Source organism: Salmo salar, chromosome ssa08 (assembly GCF_905237065.1).
Source record: "Salmo salar chromosome ssa08, Ssal_v3.1, whole genome shotgun sequence".
Lineage (NCBI taxonomy): Eukaryota > Metazoa > Chordata > Actinopteri > Salmoniformes > Salmonidae > Salmo > Salmo salar.
Window position 1 is genome coordinate 18,210,962 of NC_059449.1, and position 20,396 is coordinate 18,231,357.

Genomic DNA, 20,396 nt, shown 5'->3' on the forward strand with positions numbered 1-20,396 from the left:
GTGGCTTACCAGTGAACCTCCAGGTGTTCACCATTAATACTGTGTCCATGACTGATGCAACCTGAAAAAGCATTAAAGACAGAGTTAATGAGTACTTGAGGTCACTGAGAAAGTCTTGACATGGCCTGCTCTCCCTTATGTAAGGAATTAATTATCTTTGCCATGTTTACCTTGTACTGTAAGCTATGTTTACTTGTTAGACTGCACAGTAGCTTATTAAACATATGCATTTTGAAATAGTAAAAAAAATATATAATAATCAGTAACATGTTTCTACCATGGTGTGTTTTGGTTGATGGCCAATTTTAAATACAGTCAAATGCATTTGTGAATTAAATCGCTTTATTGTTTAATTATTTAAGGCTCCTTTCTCTTCTATGTGCTGGAGTTATTTTAAGAATAAAGTAGGCTAATGAAGGCAACAAATTGTTGCTTACTGAAACTCCCAAAGTCATCCAATTGTTACAATAGGATTTGAAGCAAAAGCCTACCCGCGTATGGTCAACTATTTCAGCACCGTTTTGTGCTGCTCTGAGACAAGCAAGACTACTTAATAAACATATACATTTAAAAAAAGTAATTCAATAATATATTTATTTTTGTACCACTGTAGATGTTGCAGTCATTCAGATGAGTCCAATTGTAAAGTGTAGCCTAAAGGCTAAAATGGGCAAACTTGCAATGTATTCAAAGCTTAAGTACTCTAAAACCAGATTTTCCCAACCCCTACAAATATATTCATGTATTATTAACCCTGCCTGATAATAGTACAAAACCCATTAGATATTCATTTAGAATCCTCTAAATGCAATTAGATCTACTACTGTAATTTCTTGATCTGTATTGATCTGCAAGTATTTTCATTTAGAGATTCGGGAAAACAATTTGATGTTTCCTTTCATGTGTCCAACCAATTATTATTGGATTATTCACCATGGCAACCAATGAAATGTGTTTCTTAGTTAGGTTGGCTTGTTTTCAGAATTCACAGCCTGCTAGCTTGTGAAAAACAAAATGCCTCCAGCTGTCCATCACTACTGTAAATATATAGAGTGGTTATAGAGGGTGCAACCGGTCAGCACCTTAGGAGTAAATGTCAGTTGGCTTTTCAGAGCTGAGCGTTCAGAGATCGAGAGAGAGAGAGGTCGAGAGAGAGAGAGGTCGAGAGAGAGAGAGGTCGAGAGAGACAGAGAGGTCGAGAAAGAGAGAGAGGTCGAGAGAGAGAGGTCGAAGAGAGAGAGAGAGAGAGAGAGAGAGAGAGAGAGAGAGAGAGTTAGAGAGAGAGAGAGAGAGAGAGAGAGAGAGAGAGAGAGAGAGAGGTCGATAGAGAGAGAGAGAGAGAGAGAGAGAGAGAGAGAGAGAGAGAGAGGGTTGAAACACACACAGTAACACGTGTAAATGAGTTCTGAGAGCCGATCTGTTATCCAACGATTAGTTTAATATTAAAAATTGTCAAATGCTTCTCAAAGATGCCCTGTGGTGGTCAAACTAGCACTAACTAGCATTAATGGCAACAATGGTTGACACTTAAATAACGTGCCATAGAATTCTGCGGCAGCCCGCAAGTTGTGCTGCAGTATGATGCAACTTTTTAATGAAGAACCACTGTAGGAGTTGGCAAGACAGCATTAAACAGATCTGGGACTCTAGCTAGGGTTGGGTTAAGTTTAGGTAAGAAGAATTGTTTAGGAGTTGGAGTGAGGTTAGAAAACAAAATTCAATCCAGCAACCTTGTGTTATGCCTTCCATTCAACACCAACTTATCACCTAGCAAGTGTATTTAACTCACACTGGGCACTGTAAGCTCTGCCCACTGAGCTTTATTTGAACCAATAGCATTCATTATGTCCTTGAGGCAGAGCTGCCCTCAGGGCAAGATTGAATACGGAAAATTGTCCCTAACCAATCTGGATTGTTGTTTGAGGTTCAGGCTAAATCTCTATCACCTGTTCACATTCTTTTCACCAACCCTTTGTCCAACTGCTGGTGAATATGAGAAAAAGCATTTAGCATTTCAATAAACCAATGATCAATCCACAAACAACATGGAAGCTATCAAAAAACAAGGAAGATGAAGATGAAGGCACTTAAAATGCCTTTATTGTGGTCGTACGTTCAATGAAACAACATACAAAAAAATGAATGTAAAAGAAGAAACAGGAAAACAATGGAACATATTATCTCCAATATTGTATGTATACTGCATAACTTTGCTCTTCAATAAAACATATTTGTTCATTGAACAATATATTATAGAATGGGTTGCCAGATGGTGGTGTCATACATGACCGATGACATCACAATGGTCTTTAAGCCAATTTGAACAATGGGTTAATGTGGATATGTATCAGTCTTCATTGGTTATTGACATGGCTTGTTTCTGCTGGTGCAAAAGGTATGAAATCAGGTCATTTAATTGATTAACAACTATTTAAATTCTGGAGTAGTATTTTTCTCTTAGACCTAGTGGGAAGAATAAAAGTACATTCTGATTGACAAATGCATAAAAAGTGTACATGAAATGTACATGAAGTTCGGCTGTTGCAAATGCCACTCAATGTAACCTGTCTATTCTGTGTTATATGAGGTTTAGGATAGATAGCTAAGTTCCTCTCGGTTAGGCCTACCTTTTCCTATTCCGATGACCCCCCCTCTTCCATTTGCTGGGGATCGGGGAAAAGGGTATTTTTTCAGCACTATCACATTTTCTTGTCAACAGAAAAAACGTCAGAAAGCAAATTCAGTTGATGTAGAGCAGAAGACAAGAAAGAAGAATGAGAGTGGCACTTCATCCCCCTCTCCAATTCCATCTGACCGTTCTGAACGGAATGCCTCCGTCACCTCTGACCCTTCACCCTCTGACCAACTCTCCTCCCTCCATCCACCTTCCTCTCCTGTTAAATGTTCCTCTCAGCCTTGCTCTCCTGCTAAACAGCCCTCTGTACCCCGGTCACCTGCCAAACACCCTTCCCCAGTGAAATCCTCTCCAGTGGTGTCCCTCCCTAGTTCTCCCTCTCCTACCAACCCTCTGGACTGTCATGGAGACACCAGCCATGAGGGCACAACAGTCAGGTAATTCAAACAAAAAGTACAGTGCCATCCTAGAGTCTCTTTAGAGAGTTGGGTTTAGAGCTACAAGACCAGGGCCAGTGTTTATCAAGAGTATGAGTGCTAATCTAGGATCAGGTCCTCTCTTTCCATAATAATCTGATTTGTAATGTTCTAAAAGGCAAACTGATCCTAGATCAGACTCCTACTCTGAGAAACTCTATAAACACAGTCCCAGAAAGTTATTTTCCACAAGCTGTAGTTTTAGGCTCTTCTGTCCACATCTAGTGGATAAAGAGAGTACTAACCTATTGCCCTGGTCTACTTGGTACACTGCATTTATATGGACAGCAATACATGCGTAACTACTCAGACTGTGTTTATAGTACAGTATAGTATTTAATAGAGAGACTGCGTAGAGTAATACGATCTCTGTTTTGGAGGCTTTAGACCTGTTTATCTCCTTCCTCCAGACCTCTGTCTCTTCTGGACCACTCTAGCCCAAGGCCCCAGAGGCCAGTCTCAGCCACCAGAAGCATGAGTCTTCCCAGGGCCAGCTCAGCTACCAGAGGGTCAGAAGAGACCCAGGGGGCCAGAGGAGAACGGGGGGCACTGGTCAACATGGAACTTCTTGGGTAAACCACAACACACCACAAATGCATTGAATATAAGTTCTTTATTGTTTAGAGATCAATGTCTGATATACTATGGGGATAGGGCTTACTATCAAGCATGTCAGTTTTATTAGATATTTATAAAGAAATTAATTATAACAATCTTGGCCTAAAGGACATCCACTTCTTTGTGTACTCACATAATTACATATCATTTTTCCATGACCAAGATGGCTGCCATTATCATCACTTGACAGAGTTATGAAGGTTTATGACATAGGCCACTCTATGTGTCTAGGGTATTGTATATCTATGTGTGTACTGATGGCTGCTTTTTCTTCACAGGTTGCCTAACATTGGCAACACTTGCTTCCTTAACGCCATCCTGCAGTGTCTCCTGGTCCTGCCTTCCTTCTTAAAGAAAATCCTGCACCAGGAACAACTCTGGAGCTCCTCCCCCCTTCTCCAACCTGCTCAGGTAAAGGAAGGATCAAAAGCAGACACTTCCCCACACACCCATTATTTGTGGTCATGAATTTGCATGCGACTTCTATACAAAGTGTTTGTCGTAGCAGGTTAGGAGAGCATTTTTGCTAAATCGAACACTTTTCCTAACCTTAACTCCTTCATATTTTGCTGTGTATGTATTTTATTTTTTTTTCCTTTTTTTTTTATTTTTCGGAATCTTCATAAACCAGAGGAACAACAATGATACAATGATTATGATGTAAACATTAGTAGGCCAACTTGGAAAGTGTAGAATTACTATTTTCCCATAATGCTCAATGACTGAACATTCCACATTACCGTGGGAAATTGGTAGTTTTTTAAAATGCTCTGGAATTGAGAGCAGTATCCAAACCAAATATCTTAGGAGAATAAACAACACATTTTTGTTGTTTTGATCATTGTCCGTCCTCAAAGGTGAAATTGCATTGAATCGAATGAATCATTTCTAATGATGAGGTGCCGTTAGATAAAACATATTTGGATATACTCATCTGCCTCTTTAGGCGTAAGCCAGTAGGTTGACACCATCCAGTCAGCTGCTAATTTACTCTCTGTCTCCCCTACAGGTGTCTGTCTGATGTGTACCGTTCGAGTCTACCTGACAGTGGGGCAAACCAGGCCTCAAAAGCAGACCTCATGTGGAAGGTCAAGTACTCCTTGTCAGGATATGATTTGAAATATCTGGGGGACACGCAACAGGTAACTGAGGCACTACTCTCTTGTGTACGTGCGCTCTTTTTGCAAGGGTTCATTTTATCTTCTTCATTTGCTTTTATCTTGGTATGTTTCTTTCTCTCCTCATCATAGGACGCACACGAGTTACTTGTGAACATGCTGTGTCAGCTGAAGGAGGAGGGCATGATATTGAAGACACTCGGGGTGAGCTATACCTGCCCTGTTTCCCAGCTGGAGTTCCAGCTTGTGTCGGTGCGCACATGTACCAGGTAAGAGCTCCCATTGGTTGTAATGTATCTACTGAGAACATGATATTTCTACAAATAATATTACAAAACACATGGCATAACAGAAACATTGTAGACACCTGAAACAGAAACAGACTTGAAGCATTTTTCTTCTCTTTGTCCTGCTTCTGAAGCTGTGGGCGCGAGTCGTCCACCAGAGAGGACTACAACCACCTCTCATTGGACTTCAGCCCTGAGCGCACCTTGCAGAGCAGCCTAGCACTCACTTTCAAAGTCAGCACTTAGGGCTCAGACCTGCATGTAGAGACTAACACCCAGGGCAAGCTGCCCACTGCCTCAGAATACGCTATCTTATTATTGTAGTGGTATCATTCATTTTGTAATGCTTTTGTTTCTAACCCAGGGTGAAAAGGTTGAATTCAAATGTGAGGGCTGTAAAGGACTCCACGCCACAAAGTTGGAGCTTTTCCACACACTGCCTCTGTGAGTTGTCCCTTTATAACCTCTCATAGGACTAGCAGTGTGTAATGAAATGAGTGGTCATTGTGTCCTGAGCCTTTAGGAGTAGTTACCTTCCTGAGCAGGTTGTAGGACTTAGTGATGAGCACCACCCAACACATTTCACTCATCTGTTATTTTGTTGACTGGTTTCATTGTCTGTCTGTTCATCTCTCTTCCTCTCTGTCTCTGGGCAGTGTGCTGGTTCTGCATCTGAAGAGGTTTGGAGGACCTGGGGGGTTGGAGAAGCTGGAGGCTCCTCTTTTGTTTCCTTCGGAGCTGAGGCTCTCCACCCTCTGTGGGGACATGGTGCCACACCTGCACAGTGCCAGCCCACAGGCCCTCACCAACCTGGCCCCCAGCATCCAGGGGTCCATCCCCCAGACCCTCAAAAGCCAAGTCTCCAGCCCAGCTGGAGAGGCCAAAGACAGCACCCTCTGCTGTTCAGGTAGGTCATGACACCATATCACTATTCTTGCTCCAACACCACACAAACCATCCACTCCCAAAACGGTCCTGCTGACAGAGAAGCTGGAAGCTGCAATTTAAAATGTTTCTCAGACATCTTTAGTGATGTATTGGAGCTGTTTTAGTCCAGAGCATTTCAGACAAGTGACCACGTTTTCACAGCTCTTCATATGTATATTTGACCCCTCAGATTCAAATGACCAGGAACCAGGGAAAGTGTTGCTGACAGCCTCAGTGGTGAGAAGAGAGATAGTGAAACCAGTGAAAAATAAGTTATGACAGAACACTGAGATAGTTATGAGGAGAACACCATGTAGTAGACCTCCTGTAGTAGACTAGTACTGTAGTAGACTGTAGACAGTGTGGTGGACTGTAGAGGAAATGACAGTCCCATGATCACATGTGTTTTCTTACAGAAGCAGCAGCCAGTGAAGTCAGTGAATGGATACTACCAGCTGACTGGTGTAGTCTCTCATTTGGAAGGCTCCGCAAACTCCGGTAAGTAAATACCTTAAAACACACACATGCAGATGCACAATACATATGACATCAGCTGAATTCCAAATCACTCCCTTCTCCTCAGCTTTTAATTTGCATGTTCATGTGTGCCTCTGCCGTATACACAAGCATCCCAAAGCTGAGGGAGTGAATATTATCGAGGGTGAAGGCCAGGGATCATCAACTAGATTCAACCTTGGGTCCATTTTATTTCTTAGCCAGATGGGCAGGGGTATGGAACAAAATTACAAATAGTTTGTAGACCGCAAATTGACCGTAAGAAGCCCAAACAGATATAATATTTGACTCATATCAAACCTTGCTTACATTTGTGTACAATCACATATATCTCTTTATTGTGCGTGGGAATACTTTGAAACAGATTTCCAAAATGATAATCACTTGGAGCTGATTTGTTGCTTTTTTAAATTCTTTTAACAATTACATTTTATTTGTTCAGAAAACATGGGGGGCCAAATAAAATCCCCCTTGGGCCAAATTTGTCCCATGGGCCACCATTTGGGGAACCCTGGTGTAGGGAATAAATAGACCCTCCAATAGCCACTTCGGCCAAGCGTGCAAGACTGCAGGCTTCAGAGTGAAGTGTCATCCCGACAAGCACTGCAATATGTTTAGAGTTTGCGCAGTTTAATTCAAAAGAATGGAGAGGCATGCCTAATTATATGCTACGCGTATTTGTTTATCTCTGATTTCAAAACTTGACACATGTAACAGATAAAATATCTCCCAAATGAACTGTTTAACTGTTACAACACACTCTATTACCCACAAAAGCCTGACCTTTGACCTCTAGTCTGTCTTACTTGTTCCACAGTGCACTACATTAGTGACATCTTGCATGCCAGTGGAAACTGGTTCTGCTGTAACGACAGCCAGGTGTCAATGTCCAATGAAGCCACTGTGCTGAGGACCAGAGCCCGGAGTGCCTACATGCTCTTCTATATGTTCAGGTACTGCTTACTCTCACCATCTATATTCTTGTGTTGCTATATATTTGTACGGTTCCTTTCACCCTACAGGGCAAGAGAGCGGGAGGCCCCAGCACACAGGGCCTAACATGGCCACCTGCACCAGCCCCAGCCTAAACAGGGGCAGCACCTGGACCGGCCTCAACACACTCAGCTCAGCCTCAACAGGGTCAGCACCTGAACGAGCCTCAACAGGGTCAGCACTGGGCCCAACATCAACAACCCCGAGCCCAGCCTCAACAGGGGCAGCACCTGGCCCAGCTTCAACACCCCCAGCCCAGCCTCAACACACTCACACCTGTCTCAACAGGGGCAACACCTGGCACAGTTTCAACACCCCCAGCCCAGCCTCAACACACTCACACCTGTCTCAACAGGGGCAACACCTGGCACAGCTTCAACACCCCCAGCCCAGCCTCAACATGGGAAGAACCAGGCCCAGTCTCAACATGGACAAAACAAGACCCAGCCCCAACACCCTCAGCCCTGCCTCAACAGGTGCAGCACTCAGCCCAACTTTAATCATGGGGCTCAAGGGAGACTTGCTCTTCATCACTAGCATGAACATTCTTTCAGTAGCTTATGTCATAAATGCCTGCCCTTGATTTGACTACTTCACCTAATGTATAAAGCTCATGTAAAAAAACATATAAAGTATACACACTAAATGTAGTACACATGTAAATGTGGTGGATAGAGTGTGTGATTATTTAGAGGGTATAACATCCCTTCTATTTGGTTTGGTTTGAAATCCTCCTGTTGTGAAATACACTGTGGTGTATAACTTCTTATTCAGCATGGTCAGACTGGATGACCTGCAATATTCAACATTGATCCAGGTCCCCAGCATGTCGGGAGATGACTTGTGCATGCCATGCAATTTCAATAAAGACAAACACATTTAAGATAATCCAATTTAAGATGATTCTGTTAACCGTTGTAACTTTTTAACTCAGGAAGCTTTATCGTATTCTATTCTTATTTACAATAAAAGTGACTCCAAAGTTACACAATACATTGTTTACCATTAATTTCTATTACATTTCCATTTTAGTACTTTAGCAGACTTACAATTAGAGCATTAATCTTAACTTACAGTGCCTTCAGAATGTATTCACACCCCTTGACTTTTTACACATTTTGTTGTATTACAGACAGAATTTAAAATGTGGAAAATATATTTTGTCAAATTGGTTGTTGATCATAGCTAGACAACCATTTTCAGGTCTTGCCATAGATTTTCAAGAAGATTTAAGTCAAAACTGTAACTTGGCCACTCAGGAACATTCACTGTCTTCTTGGTAAGCAACTCCAGTGTATTTTTGTCCTTCTGTTTTATGTTATTGTCTTGCTTAAAGGTGAATTCATCTCCTCGTGTCTGGTGGAAAGCAGCCAGTACCAGATTTTCCTTTAGGATTTTGCCTGTGTTTAGCTCCATTCAGTAAAAGAAAAATCTTCTGAAAAACTCCCCTGTCTTTAACGATTACAAACACACCTTAACATAATGTATGATAGTGAAAATCTTTATCAGTCAACCACAGTGAATTACAAATACTGGCCATCAGGTGACACCCACCAGCCTTAGTTTGATAATATAATACATGATATGACTCCCACCAGTCTTAGTTTGATAATATAATACATGATATGACTCCCACCAGTCTTAGTTTGATAATATAATACATGATATGACTCCCACCAGCCTTAGTTTGATAATATAATACATGATGACTCCCACCAGCCTTAGTTTGATAATATACTACATGATATGACTCCCACCAGTCTTAGGGTGATAATATAATACATGATATGACTCCCACCAGCCTTAGTTTGATAATATAATACATGATGACTCCCACCAGCCTTAGTTTGATAATATACTACATGATATGACTCCCACCAGCCTTAGTTTGATAATATAATACATGATGACTCCCACCAGCCTTAGTTTGATAATATAATACATGATATGACTCCCACCAGCCTTAGTTTATAATATAATACATGATATGACTCCCACCAGCCTAAATTTATAATACAATACATGATATGACTCCCACCAGTCTTAGTTTGATAATATAATACATGATATGACTCCCACCAGCCTTAGTTTATAATATAATACATGATATGACTCCCACCAGCCTTAGTTTATAATATAATACATGATATGACTCCCACCAGCCTTAGTTTATAATATACTACATGATATGACTCCTACCAGTCTTAGTTTGATAATATAATACATGATATGACTCCCACCAGTCTTAGGGTTATAATATAATACATGATATGACTCCCACCAGTCTTAGTTTGATAATACACTACATGATATGACTCCCAACAGCCTTAGTTTGATAATATAATACATGATATGACTCCCACCAGCCTTAGTTTATAATATAATACATGATATGACTCCCACCAGCCTTAGTGTGATAATATACTACATGATATGACTCCCACCAGTCTTAGTTTGATAATAAACTACTTGATATGACTCCCACCAGCCTTAGTTTATAATATAATACATGATATGACTCCCACCAGTCTTAGTTTGATAATATAATATCTGATATGACTCCCACCAGTCTTAGTTTGATAATATACTACATGATATGACTCCCACCAGCCTTAGTTTGATAATATAATACATGATATGACTCCCATCAGCCTTAGTTTATAATATACTACATGATATGACTCCCACCAGCCATAGTGTGATAATATACTACATCATATGACTCCCACCAGCGTTAGTTTATAATATAATACATGATATAACTCCCACCAGTCTTATTTTGATAGTATAATACATTATATGACTCCCACCAGCCTTAGGTTTATAATATAATACATGATATGACTCCCACCAGCCTTATTGTGATAATATAATACATGATATGACTCCATCAGCCTTAGTTTATAATATACTACATGATATGACTCCCATCAGCCTTAGTTTGATAATATACTACATGATATGACTCCCATCAGCCTTAGTTTATAATATACTACATGATATGACTCCTACCAGCCTTAATTTGATAATATACTACATGATATGACTCTGATCAGCCTTAGTTTATAATTTACTACATGATATGACTCCCACCAGCCTTAGTGTGATAATATACTACATGATATGACTCCCACCAGCCTTAGTGTGATAATATAATACATGATATGACTCCCACCAGCCTTAGTTTGATAATATAATACATGATATGACTCCGCCAGCCTTAGTTTGATAATATAATACATGATATGACTCCCACCAGTCTTAGTTTGATAATATAATACTTGATATGACTCCCACCAGTCTTAGTTTGATAATATACTACATGATATGACTCCCACCAGTCTTAATTTGATAATATAATACATGATATGACTCTATATCATATTATATGATGTATGTGTGAATTTACAGGGTCACAATTTTGGATCTGCTAAAGTAAATTGTTATCCTGTTAATTGACATATACATTACATATATCCTTACTGAGTTTACAGCACCACCAGCCTTCAAATGGAGAACACATTATGGATCTCACTCTGTGACTGGTGGTGTAGGGGGAAGTTGTCCCTAGATAATGATCTTAGGTCTGTTAAACATTTCCACCACAAATGGTTAAGGATAGGATTGGGGGAGAGAAACCTGATCCTAGATCTGTAGCTAGGGGAAACTTCCCCCCAAAGTGTGACCGGCCACCAACGGTCATATAGGGATCTTTCTATCTGTGCTGTCTGTGAAGAGTTACTCAGAATGAAAATGCAGAAGTTCTGAAAATATCTCCATAGTTTTGTTTGACAGATTTAATAGAATAGAATGAAGAATTTAAAAAAACTTCACATGTTTTATTACAAAAAGTTCATATTTCCACCCTGTCTTTTAGTACAACACAACATATACATACTGGTTACATCTAATGACACAACTCTCTCTGCACTGATTCCACTGTTCCACATGACATCTACCTACATGAACTATTATACAACTCTATAGCTCTACTCTATTCCACAGGAGGAGAGAAAGCATCACACAGATCCTTATATACAGAGACAGAGTCAAAGGTGGCCCTCTGGTTGACGTAGTACTAACTACAGGTACATCTGTAGTGTTGGTGACAGAGACCTGGGTGGATGTAGTACTAACTACAGGTACAGCTGTAGTGTTGGTGACAGAGACCTGGGTGGATGTAGTACTAACTACAGGTACAGCTGTAGTGTTGGTGACAGAGACCTGGGTGGATGTAGTACTAACTACAGGTACAGCTGTAGTGTTGGTGACAGAGACCTGGGTGGATGTAGTACTAACTACAGGTACAGCTGTAATGTTGGTGACAGAGACCTGGGTGGATGTAGTACTAACTACAGGTACAGCTGTAGTGTTGGTGACAGAGACCTGGGTGGATGTAGTACTAACTACAGGTACAGCTGTAGTGTTGGTGACAGAGACCTGGGTGGATGTAGTACTAACTACAGGTACAGCTGTAGTGTTGGTGATAGAGACCTGGGTGGATGTAGTACTAACAACAGGTACAGCTGTAGTGTTGGTGACAGAGACCTGGGTGGATGCAGTACTAACTACAGGTACAGCTGTAGTGTTGGTGACAGAGACCTGGGTGGATGCAGTACTAACTACAGGTACAGCTGTAGTGTTGGTGACAGAGACCTGGGTGGATGTAGTACTAACTACAGGTACAGCTGTAGTGTTGGTGACAGAGACCTGGGTGGATGCAGTACTAACTACAGGTACAGCTGTAGTGTTGGTGACAGAGACCTGGGTGGATGTAGTACTAACTACAGGTACAGCTGTAGTGTTGGTGACAGAGACCTGGGTGGATGCAGTACTAACTACAGGTACAGCTGTAGTGTTGGTGACAGAGACCTGGGTGGATCTAGTACTAACTACAGGTACAGCTGTAGTGTTGGTGACAGAGACCTGGGTGGATGCAGTACTAACTACAGGTACAGCTGTAGTGTTGGTGACAGAGACCTGGGTGGATGCAGTACTAACTACAGGTACAGCTGTAGTGTTGGTGACAGAGACCTGGGTGGATGTAGTACTAACTACAGGTACAGCTGTAGTGTTGGTGACAGAGACCTGGGTGGATGTAGTACTAACTACAGGTACAGCTGTAGTGTTGGTGACAGAGACCTGGGTGGATGTAGTACTAACTACAGGTACAGCTGTAGTGTTGGTGACAGAGGCTTGGGTGGATGTAGTACTAACTACAGGTACAGCTGTAGTGTTGGTGACAGAGACCTGGGTGGATGCAGTACTAACTACAGGTACAGCTGTAGTGTTGGTGACAGAGACCTGGGTGGATGTAGTACTAACTACAGGTACAGCTGTAATGTTGGTGACAGAGACCTGGGTGGATGTAGTACTAACTACAGGTACAGCTGTAGTGTTGGTGACAGAGACCTGGGTGGATGTAGTACTAACTACAGGTACATCTGTAGTGTTGGTGACAGAGACCTGGGTGGATGTAGTACTAACTACAGGTACAGCTGTAATGTTAGTGACAGAGACCTGGGTGGATGTAGTACTAACTACAGGTACAGCTGTAGTGTTGGTGACAGAGACCTGGGTGGATGTAGTACTAACTACAGGTATAGCTGTATTGTTGGTGACAGAGACCTGGGTGGATGTAGTACTAACTACAGGTACAGCTGTAGTGTTGGTGACAGAGACCTGGGTGGATGTAGTACTAACTACAGGTACAGCTGTAGTGTTGGTGACAGAGACCTGGGTGGATGTAGTACTAACTACAGGTACAGCTGTAATGTTGGTGACAGAGACCTGGGTGGATGTAGTACTAACTACAGGTACAGCTGTAGTGTTGGTGACAGAGACCTGGGTGGATGTAGTACTAACTACAGGTACAGCTGTAGTGTTGGTGACAGAGACCTGGGTGGATGTAGTACTAACTACATGTACAGCTGTAGTGTTGGTGATAGAGACCTGGGTGGATGTAGTACTAACTACAGGTACAGCTGTAGTGTTGGTGACAGAGACCTGGGTGGATGCAGTACTAACTACAGGTACAGCTGTAGTGTTGGTGACAGAGACCTGGGTGGATGCAGTACTAACTACAGGTACAGCTGTAGTGTTGGTGACAGAGACCTGGGTGGATGTAGTACTAACTACAGGTACAGCTGTAGTGTTGGTGACAGAGACCTGGGTGGATGCAGTACTAACTACAGGTACAGCTGTAGTGTTGGTGACAGAGAACTGGGTGGATGTAGTACTAACTACAGGTACAGCTGTAGTGTTGGTGACAGAGACCTGGGTGGATGCAGTACTAACTACAGGTACAGCTGTAGTGTTGGTGACAGAGACCTGGGTGGATCTAGTACTAACTACAGGTACAGCTGTAGTGTTGGTGACAGAGACCTGGGTGGATGCAGTACTAACTACAGGTACAGCTGTAGTGTTGGTGACAGAGACCTGGGTGGATGCAGTACTAACTACAGGTACAGCTGTAGTGTTGGTGACAGAGACCTGGGTGGATGCAGTACTAACTACAGGTACAGCTGTAGTGTTGGTGACAGAGACCTGGGTGGATGTAGTACTAACTACAGGTACAGCTGTAGTGTTGGTGACAGAGACCTGGGTGGATGTAGTACTAACTACAGGTACAGCTGTAGTGTTGGTGACAGAGACCTGGGTGGATGTAGTACTAACTACAGGTACAGCTGTAGTGTTGGTGACAGAGACCTGGGTGGATGCAGTACTAACTACAGGTACAGCTGTAGTGTTGGTGACAGAGACCTGGGTGGATGTAGTACTAACTACAGGTACAGCTGTAATGTTGGTGACCGAGACCTGGGTGGATGTAGTACTAACTACAGGTACAGCTGTAGTGTTGGTTACAGAGACCTGGGTGGATGTAGTACTAACTACAGGTACATCTGTAGTGTTGGTGACAGAGACCTGGGTGGATGTAGTACTAACTACAGGTACAGCTGTAATGTTAGTGACAGAGACCTGGGTGGATGTAGTACTAACTACAGGTACAGCTGTAGTGTTGGTGACAGAGACCTGGGTGGATGTAGTACTAACTACAGGTACAGCTGTAGTGTTGGTGACAGAGACCTGGGTGGATGTAGTACTAACTACAGGTACAGCTGTAATGTTAGTGACAGAGACCTGGGTGGATGTAGTACTAACTACAGGTACAGCTGTAGTGTTGGTGACAGAGACCTGGGTGGATGTAGAACTAACTACAGGTACAGCTGTAATGTTGGTGACAGAGACCTGGGTGGATGTAGTACTAACTACAGGTACAGCTGTAGTGTTGGTGACAGAGACCTGGGTGGATGTAGTACTAACTACAGGTACAGCTGTAGTGTTGGTGATAGAGACCTGGGTGGATGTAGAACTAACTACAGGTACAGCTGTAATGTTGGTGACAGAGACCTGAGTGGATGTAGTACTAACTACAGGTACAGCTGTAGTGTTGGTGACAGAGACCTGGGTGGATGTAGTACTAACTACAGGTACAGCTGTAGTGTTGGTGACAGAGACCTGGGTGGATGTAGTACTAACTACAGGTACAGCTGTAGTGTTGGTGACAGAGACCTGGGTGGGTGTAGTACTAACTACAGGTACAGCTGTAGTGTTGGTGACAGAGACCTGGGTGGATGTAGTACTAACTACAGGTACAGCTGTAGTGTTGGTGACAGAGACCTGGGTGGATGTAGTACTAACTACAGGTACAGCTGTAGTGTTGGTGATAGAGACCTGGGTGGATGTAGTACTAACTACAGGTACAGCTGTAGTGTTGGTGACAGAGACCTGGGTTTATGTAGTACTAACTACAGGTACAGCTGTAGTGTTGGTGACAGAGACCTGGGTGGATGTAGTACTAACTACAGGTACAGCTGTAGTGTTGGTGACAGAGACCTGGGTCCGATTTCCCAAAAACATATTAAGGATACATTTATCTGAGAACAATAGGATCCTGTGGTTGTAACGATGGACTGAGCCTTACGATGCTTTTGGGAAACCGGGCCCTGGGCTGTAGAGCTCACATCCACCCCCACAGAGTCCTTCACTGAGCCCAGACACACACCCACGTTGCCTGCCCTGTCCACTACCAACAGTTCTACCTTCTTTGAACAGCAGGTAAAGCTGTAGTGCAACCTGGTCACAATCTTGGACCTGGGGCCCACTGCCCTTGAAGTGTTGAGGGTCCCATTGCCCTGGTATAGGCTGATGCAGATTATTCCTGTCCCTTTGACACAGTCGGTGAGGTTGGCAGAGAGCTGCCAGTTTGAGGAGCTGCTTGCTAACGTGGAGTCAGAGGAGACTGCTGAGGTATAATAACAACTGGAGACTGTGTCCAAGATGTCGTTGTTTTCAAGGTAAGCATGTTCGCATACTCAGATTCATGGGCGTCTGTATCTGGGTTGCATCAGGTTTACACAGCCAAAATCACATGCACACTAGCACTCAGTGGGTACAGGGAGCAGCGCGAGGCTCTCCAGAGGGTGGTACGGTTTGCCCAACGCATTTACCGGGGGCACACTGCACAGTATTTCGCTACAATGACATCTGGTAAATATGTGTATGTGTGTGACCAATACAATTTGATTTGATTTGAGCAGCAACGAGATCATTACATCATCCGAAAACATGGAAGACATTGGATGAATATAAAATGTTTTTAAAAAAATCGGCCTCAGCGACAACTATTTGAAGAATTTAATGGATTTTTTTGTGCACAAAGGTGATGACTAAAGTGTCTTATTAGGAATTTTGTAATCTGACTTTCCTATGTGGCTGTGTATGGGAAAATTGTTTTACTGGGCCGGGAGTCCGTTAAACTGCAGTACCTAAACAAAACTGTAGGAGCAATCGAACCCTGGCCCCTTGGAGGAGATGCCTGGTAGCCTGTTCTGGGGAGTGGTAAAATCATTCACCTGGAGGGAGGAAGGAAGTGAAGAAGGGGAGGAAGAGGGAGAGGTTATAGATAAAGCGAGAGAGCAAGAGAGCTTAGTCAGATAACTGATGTAGCTGATAAGAACTGTGAGGGAGAGAGGCTGTGAGGGGCTGTGGCTGTGAGGGAGAGCGGATATGAAAAAAGGAGGCCATTTTAGAGTTTTGAAACAAGACACTTCCTTTGCTGACAACGGACAGGGTTACAGTACATCTGTTCCAGACGGGGTGCTAGCGGGCGCCATGAGGCTCACCGTACTGTTGGCTGCACCGCCCCCAGTCACCATGGAGATGTTGGCAGGGAAGGAAGAAGTGAATCTGCGATCGCTGGTGGCTTGGACGGTAAAGGTTCCTCCGGTTCTGTTGGCCGTTTCTGCAGTGAAGCGGACTGAAATGGTGGAAACTATGGACAAAACAGGGCGTAGACTCTGATGGGTTAAGTATTAGTAGTATTGATAAATGAGGCCTCAAGGCTCTGTTGGTACAGTCCTGTCTGCTTTCTATTCCAGTTTTTAGTCTTGGTCGAGATGTAGTAACAACCTTCAAAATCATCTCTCTCCCCCTCTGTAGCTGGTTTCTCTCTTTAGTCAGCTCGTTATAGCTTTTCTGTAGGTGGTCTTTCTCTCTTTAGTCAGGGTGTTGTAACTGATCTGTAGCTGGTCTCTCTCTCCAGTTAGGTTGTTGTAACTGGTCTGTAGCTGGTCTCTCTCTTTAGTCAGGGTGTTGTAACTGATTTGTGGCTGGGCTCCCTCTTTAGTCAGAGTGTTGTAACTTATCTGTAGCTGGTCTCTCTCATTAGTTCGGGTGTTGTAACTGGTCTGTAGGTTGTCTCTCTTTTCAGTTAGGTTGTTGTAACTGGTCAGTAAGTGGTCTCTCTCTTAGTCTCTCTCGTAGTTGGTCTCGTTCCTCAGTAAGGGTGTTGTAAATGTCATTTAGCTGACAGATGTGTCGTGGTGCTGATCTCACTGTTCCACCAGGGTCTCTGCACTGATGTAGATATCCACAATCCTCTCTTCCATCTCACCTCTGTCAAACCTTATTGGTCATATCTGGGTTGGTATAGATGGACTCAGACATTTTCAACAATGTTTATTGACTGTTTTGCCTCTAAGCAGAGTTTCCCAAACTCGATCCTGGGCCCCCCCTTAGTGAACGTTTTGGTTTTTGCCCTAGCAGTACACAGCTGATTCAAATAACCAACTCATCATCAAGCTTTGATGATTAGAATCAGCTGTCTAGTGCTAGTGCAAATTGAACTGGCTGGTCTCTGTCTTTCGTCAGGCCAGTGGTATTGTAACAGGCCTCTAACTTATCTCTCTCTTCTGTGGAGCGGGCTAAAATAAAAATAAATATGGTGTCATGTGATGTTTCACGTAGACGCTGATCTTGGGTCAGTTTTTCCTCCACTAAATGGTTAAGGTTAGGATTGGGGGAGGGGAAGTTCATCCTAGATCTCAATTCTCTATGGACATGGTTGACAGTCTATTTTGTTTGTTTCAAACTACAGGTAACACAATTATATGATTTTAGTGTTTGTCTAGTTAAGTGTGTGTGTGTGTGTGTAATCTTACCTGAAGCAACAACTCCATGGTGATCATAAACAGCAGAGAGAGAGAAGAGAGAGAGAGAGAGAGAGAGAGAGAGAGAGAGAGAGAGATGGTGTGTACAACAGAAAATATATAAAGAGAGAGACCCAAAAGAGTAGAGCCAAAGGGATGTCTTTAACGTTTTTAAACTGACAAAACATAGGACTATGTATATAATATAATATATAATAACCACAACTCTATCCTCCTGATTCCTGCTTACAAGCAAAAATTAAAGCAGGAAGCACCAGTGATTGGGGCTATAAAAAAAATGGTCAGATGAAACAGATGCTAAACTACAGGACTGTTTTGCTAGGCAACATTGCTAGGCAACATTTTACAGGCAACATTCGCACTGAGCTAAAGGGCAGAGCTGCCGCTTTCAAGGTGCGGGACTCTAACCCGGAAGCTTACAAGAAATCCCGCTATGCCCTGCGACGAACCATCAAACAGGCAAAGCGTCAATACAGGGCTAAGATTGAATCATACTACACCTGCTCTGATGCTCGTCGGATGTGGCAGGGCTTGCAAACTATTACAGACTAGAAAAGGAAGCACAGCCGCGAGCTGCCCAATGACACAAGCCTACCAGACGAGCTAAATCACTTCTATGCTCGCTTCAAGGCAAGCAACACTGAGGCATGCATGAGAGCATCAGCTGTTCCGGACGACTGTGTGATCACACTCTCTGAAGCCGACGTGATTAAGACCTTTAAACAGGTCAACATACACAAGGCTGCGGGGCCAGACGGATTACCAGGACGTGTGCTCCGGGCATGTGCTGACCAACTGGCAGGTGTCTTCACTGACATTTTCAACATGTCCCTGATTGAGTCTGTAATACCAACATGCTTCAAGCAGACCACCATAGTCCCTGTGCCCAAGAACACAAAGGCAACCTGCCTAAATGACTACAGACCCCTAGCACTCAGCCCCCAACACCATTATCCCAGAAACCCTAGACCCACTCCAATTTGCATACCGCTCAAACAGATCCACAGATGATGCAATCTGTATTGCACTCCACACTGCCCTTTCCCACCTGGAAAAAAGGAACACCTATGTGAGAATGCTATTTATTGACTACGGCTCAGCGTTCAACACCATAGTACCCTCAAAGCTCATCACTAAGCTAAGGAACCTGGGACTAAACACTCTGCAACTGGATCCTGGACTTCCTGACGGGCCGCCCCCAGGTGGTGAGGGTAGGTAGCAACACATCTGCCACGCTGATCCTCAACACTGGAGCTCCCCAGGGGTGCGTCCTCAGTCCCCTCCTGTACTCCCTGTTCACCCACGACTGCATGGCCAGGCACGACTCCAACACCATCGTTAAGTTTGCTGACGACACAACAGTGGTAGGCCTGATCACCGACAACGATGAGACAGCCTATAGGGAGGAGGTCAGACACCTGGCCGGGTGGTGCCAGAATAACAACCTATCCCTCAACGTAACCAAGACCAAGGAGATGATTGTGGACTATAGGAAAAGGAGCACCGAGCACGTCCCCATTCTCATCGACGGGGCTGTAGTGGACCAGGTTGAGAGCTTCAAATTCCTTGGTGTCCACATCAACAACAAACTAGAATGGTCCAAACACACCAAGACAGTCCTGAAGAGGGCACGACAAAGCCTATTCCCCCTCAGGAAACAAAAAAATTTGTGACCGGTTGCATCACTGCCTGGTACGGCAATTGCTCGGCCTCCGACCGCAAGGCACTTCAGAGGGCACTTCAGTGCGTACGGCCCAGTGCATCACTGGGGCAAAGCTGCCTGCCATCCAGGACATCTACATCAGGTGGTGTCAGAGGAAGGCCCTAACAATTGTCAAAGACCCCAGCCACCCCAGTCATAGACTGTTCTCTCTACTATCGCATGGCAAGCGATAGTAGGCAAACTGTTTGAATGGTGTCTGTGAGTATAACAGAACCTCTTTACCACTTGAAGTAGTCATGTGCTTTTGTTTCCAAAACGGCAAGTGGCATAAGAAGGTGAGTCTCGCGTAGTTTGAGTCGGTGCAGATCGCCAGTTCTGCCAATTCGTGTTTTACCGCTGTTTGCAGGGTGATCAGCACGCCAGCCACTTCTGCAAACTGGCTGGTCTTGTTGCCAAGCTGAAATTGAAGTGGTTTGCACGGAATGTCGTTGTGCCATACCAATCCCACCCCAGCTTGCAAGTGGTCTAGATGGCGGTAACAGCCATCTACAAATGCCATCGGCATGTCGAGACACACGTTCTCTTCGAAATAGTGATGGTTCGAAGGCAATGGCGGAGCGATGTCACGCGGGGGTGGTCCGGAGTCGGTTTC

At 43.6% G+C, this 20,396-nt stretch overlaps 1 protein-coding gene across 1 annotated transcript; it reads left to right on the forward strand.

The window, feature by feature from the left end:
* The first annotated feature begins 2,697 nt into the window (after positions 1 to 2,697).
* On the forward strand, positions 2,698 to 7,939 carry LOC106602203 (ubiquitin carboxyl-terminal hydrolase 37-like). The gene is made up of 11 exons (XM_045722902.1): positions 2,698 to 3,072; positions 3,522 to 3,683; positions 4,008 to 4,140; positions 4,739 to 4,871; positions 4,980 to 5,116; positions 5,269 to 5,368; positions 5,499 to 5,578; positions 5,791 to 6,041; positions 6,252 to 6,298; positions 6,478 to 6,559; positions 7,395 to 7,939. The coding sequence occupies exons 4-11, from the start codon at positions 4,809 to 4,811 to the stop codon at positions 7,634 to 7,636; spliced, it is 1,002 nt and encodes a 333-aa protein (XP_045578858.1). The 5' UTR covers positions 2,698 to 3,072; positions 3,522 to 3,683; positions 4,008 to 4,140; positions 4,739 to 4,808; the 3' UTR covers positions 7,637 to 7,939.
* Positions 7,940 to 20,396: the final 12,457 nt, after the last annotated feature.

Coding starts and splice junctions, on each gene's coding strand:
- LOC106602203 (XM_045722902.1), top strand. CDS start 4,809: ATGTGGAAGGTCAAGTACTCCTTGTCAGGATATGATTTGAAATATCTG. Junction 4,872..4,979: donor ATCTGGGGGACACGCAACAG/GTAACTGAGGCA, acceptor TCCTCATCATAG/GACGCACACGAGTTACTTGT. Junction 6,560..7,394: donor GGAAGGCTCCGCAAACTCCG/GTAAGTAAATAC, acceptor CTTGTTCCACAG/TGCACTACATTAGTGACATC.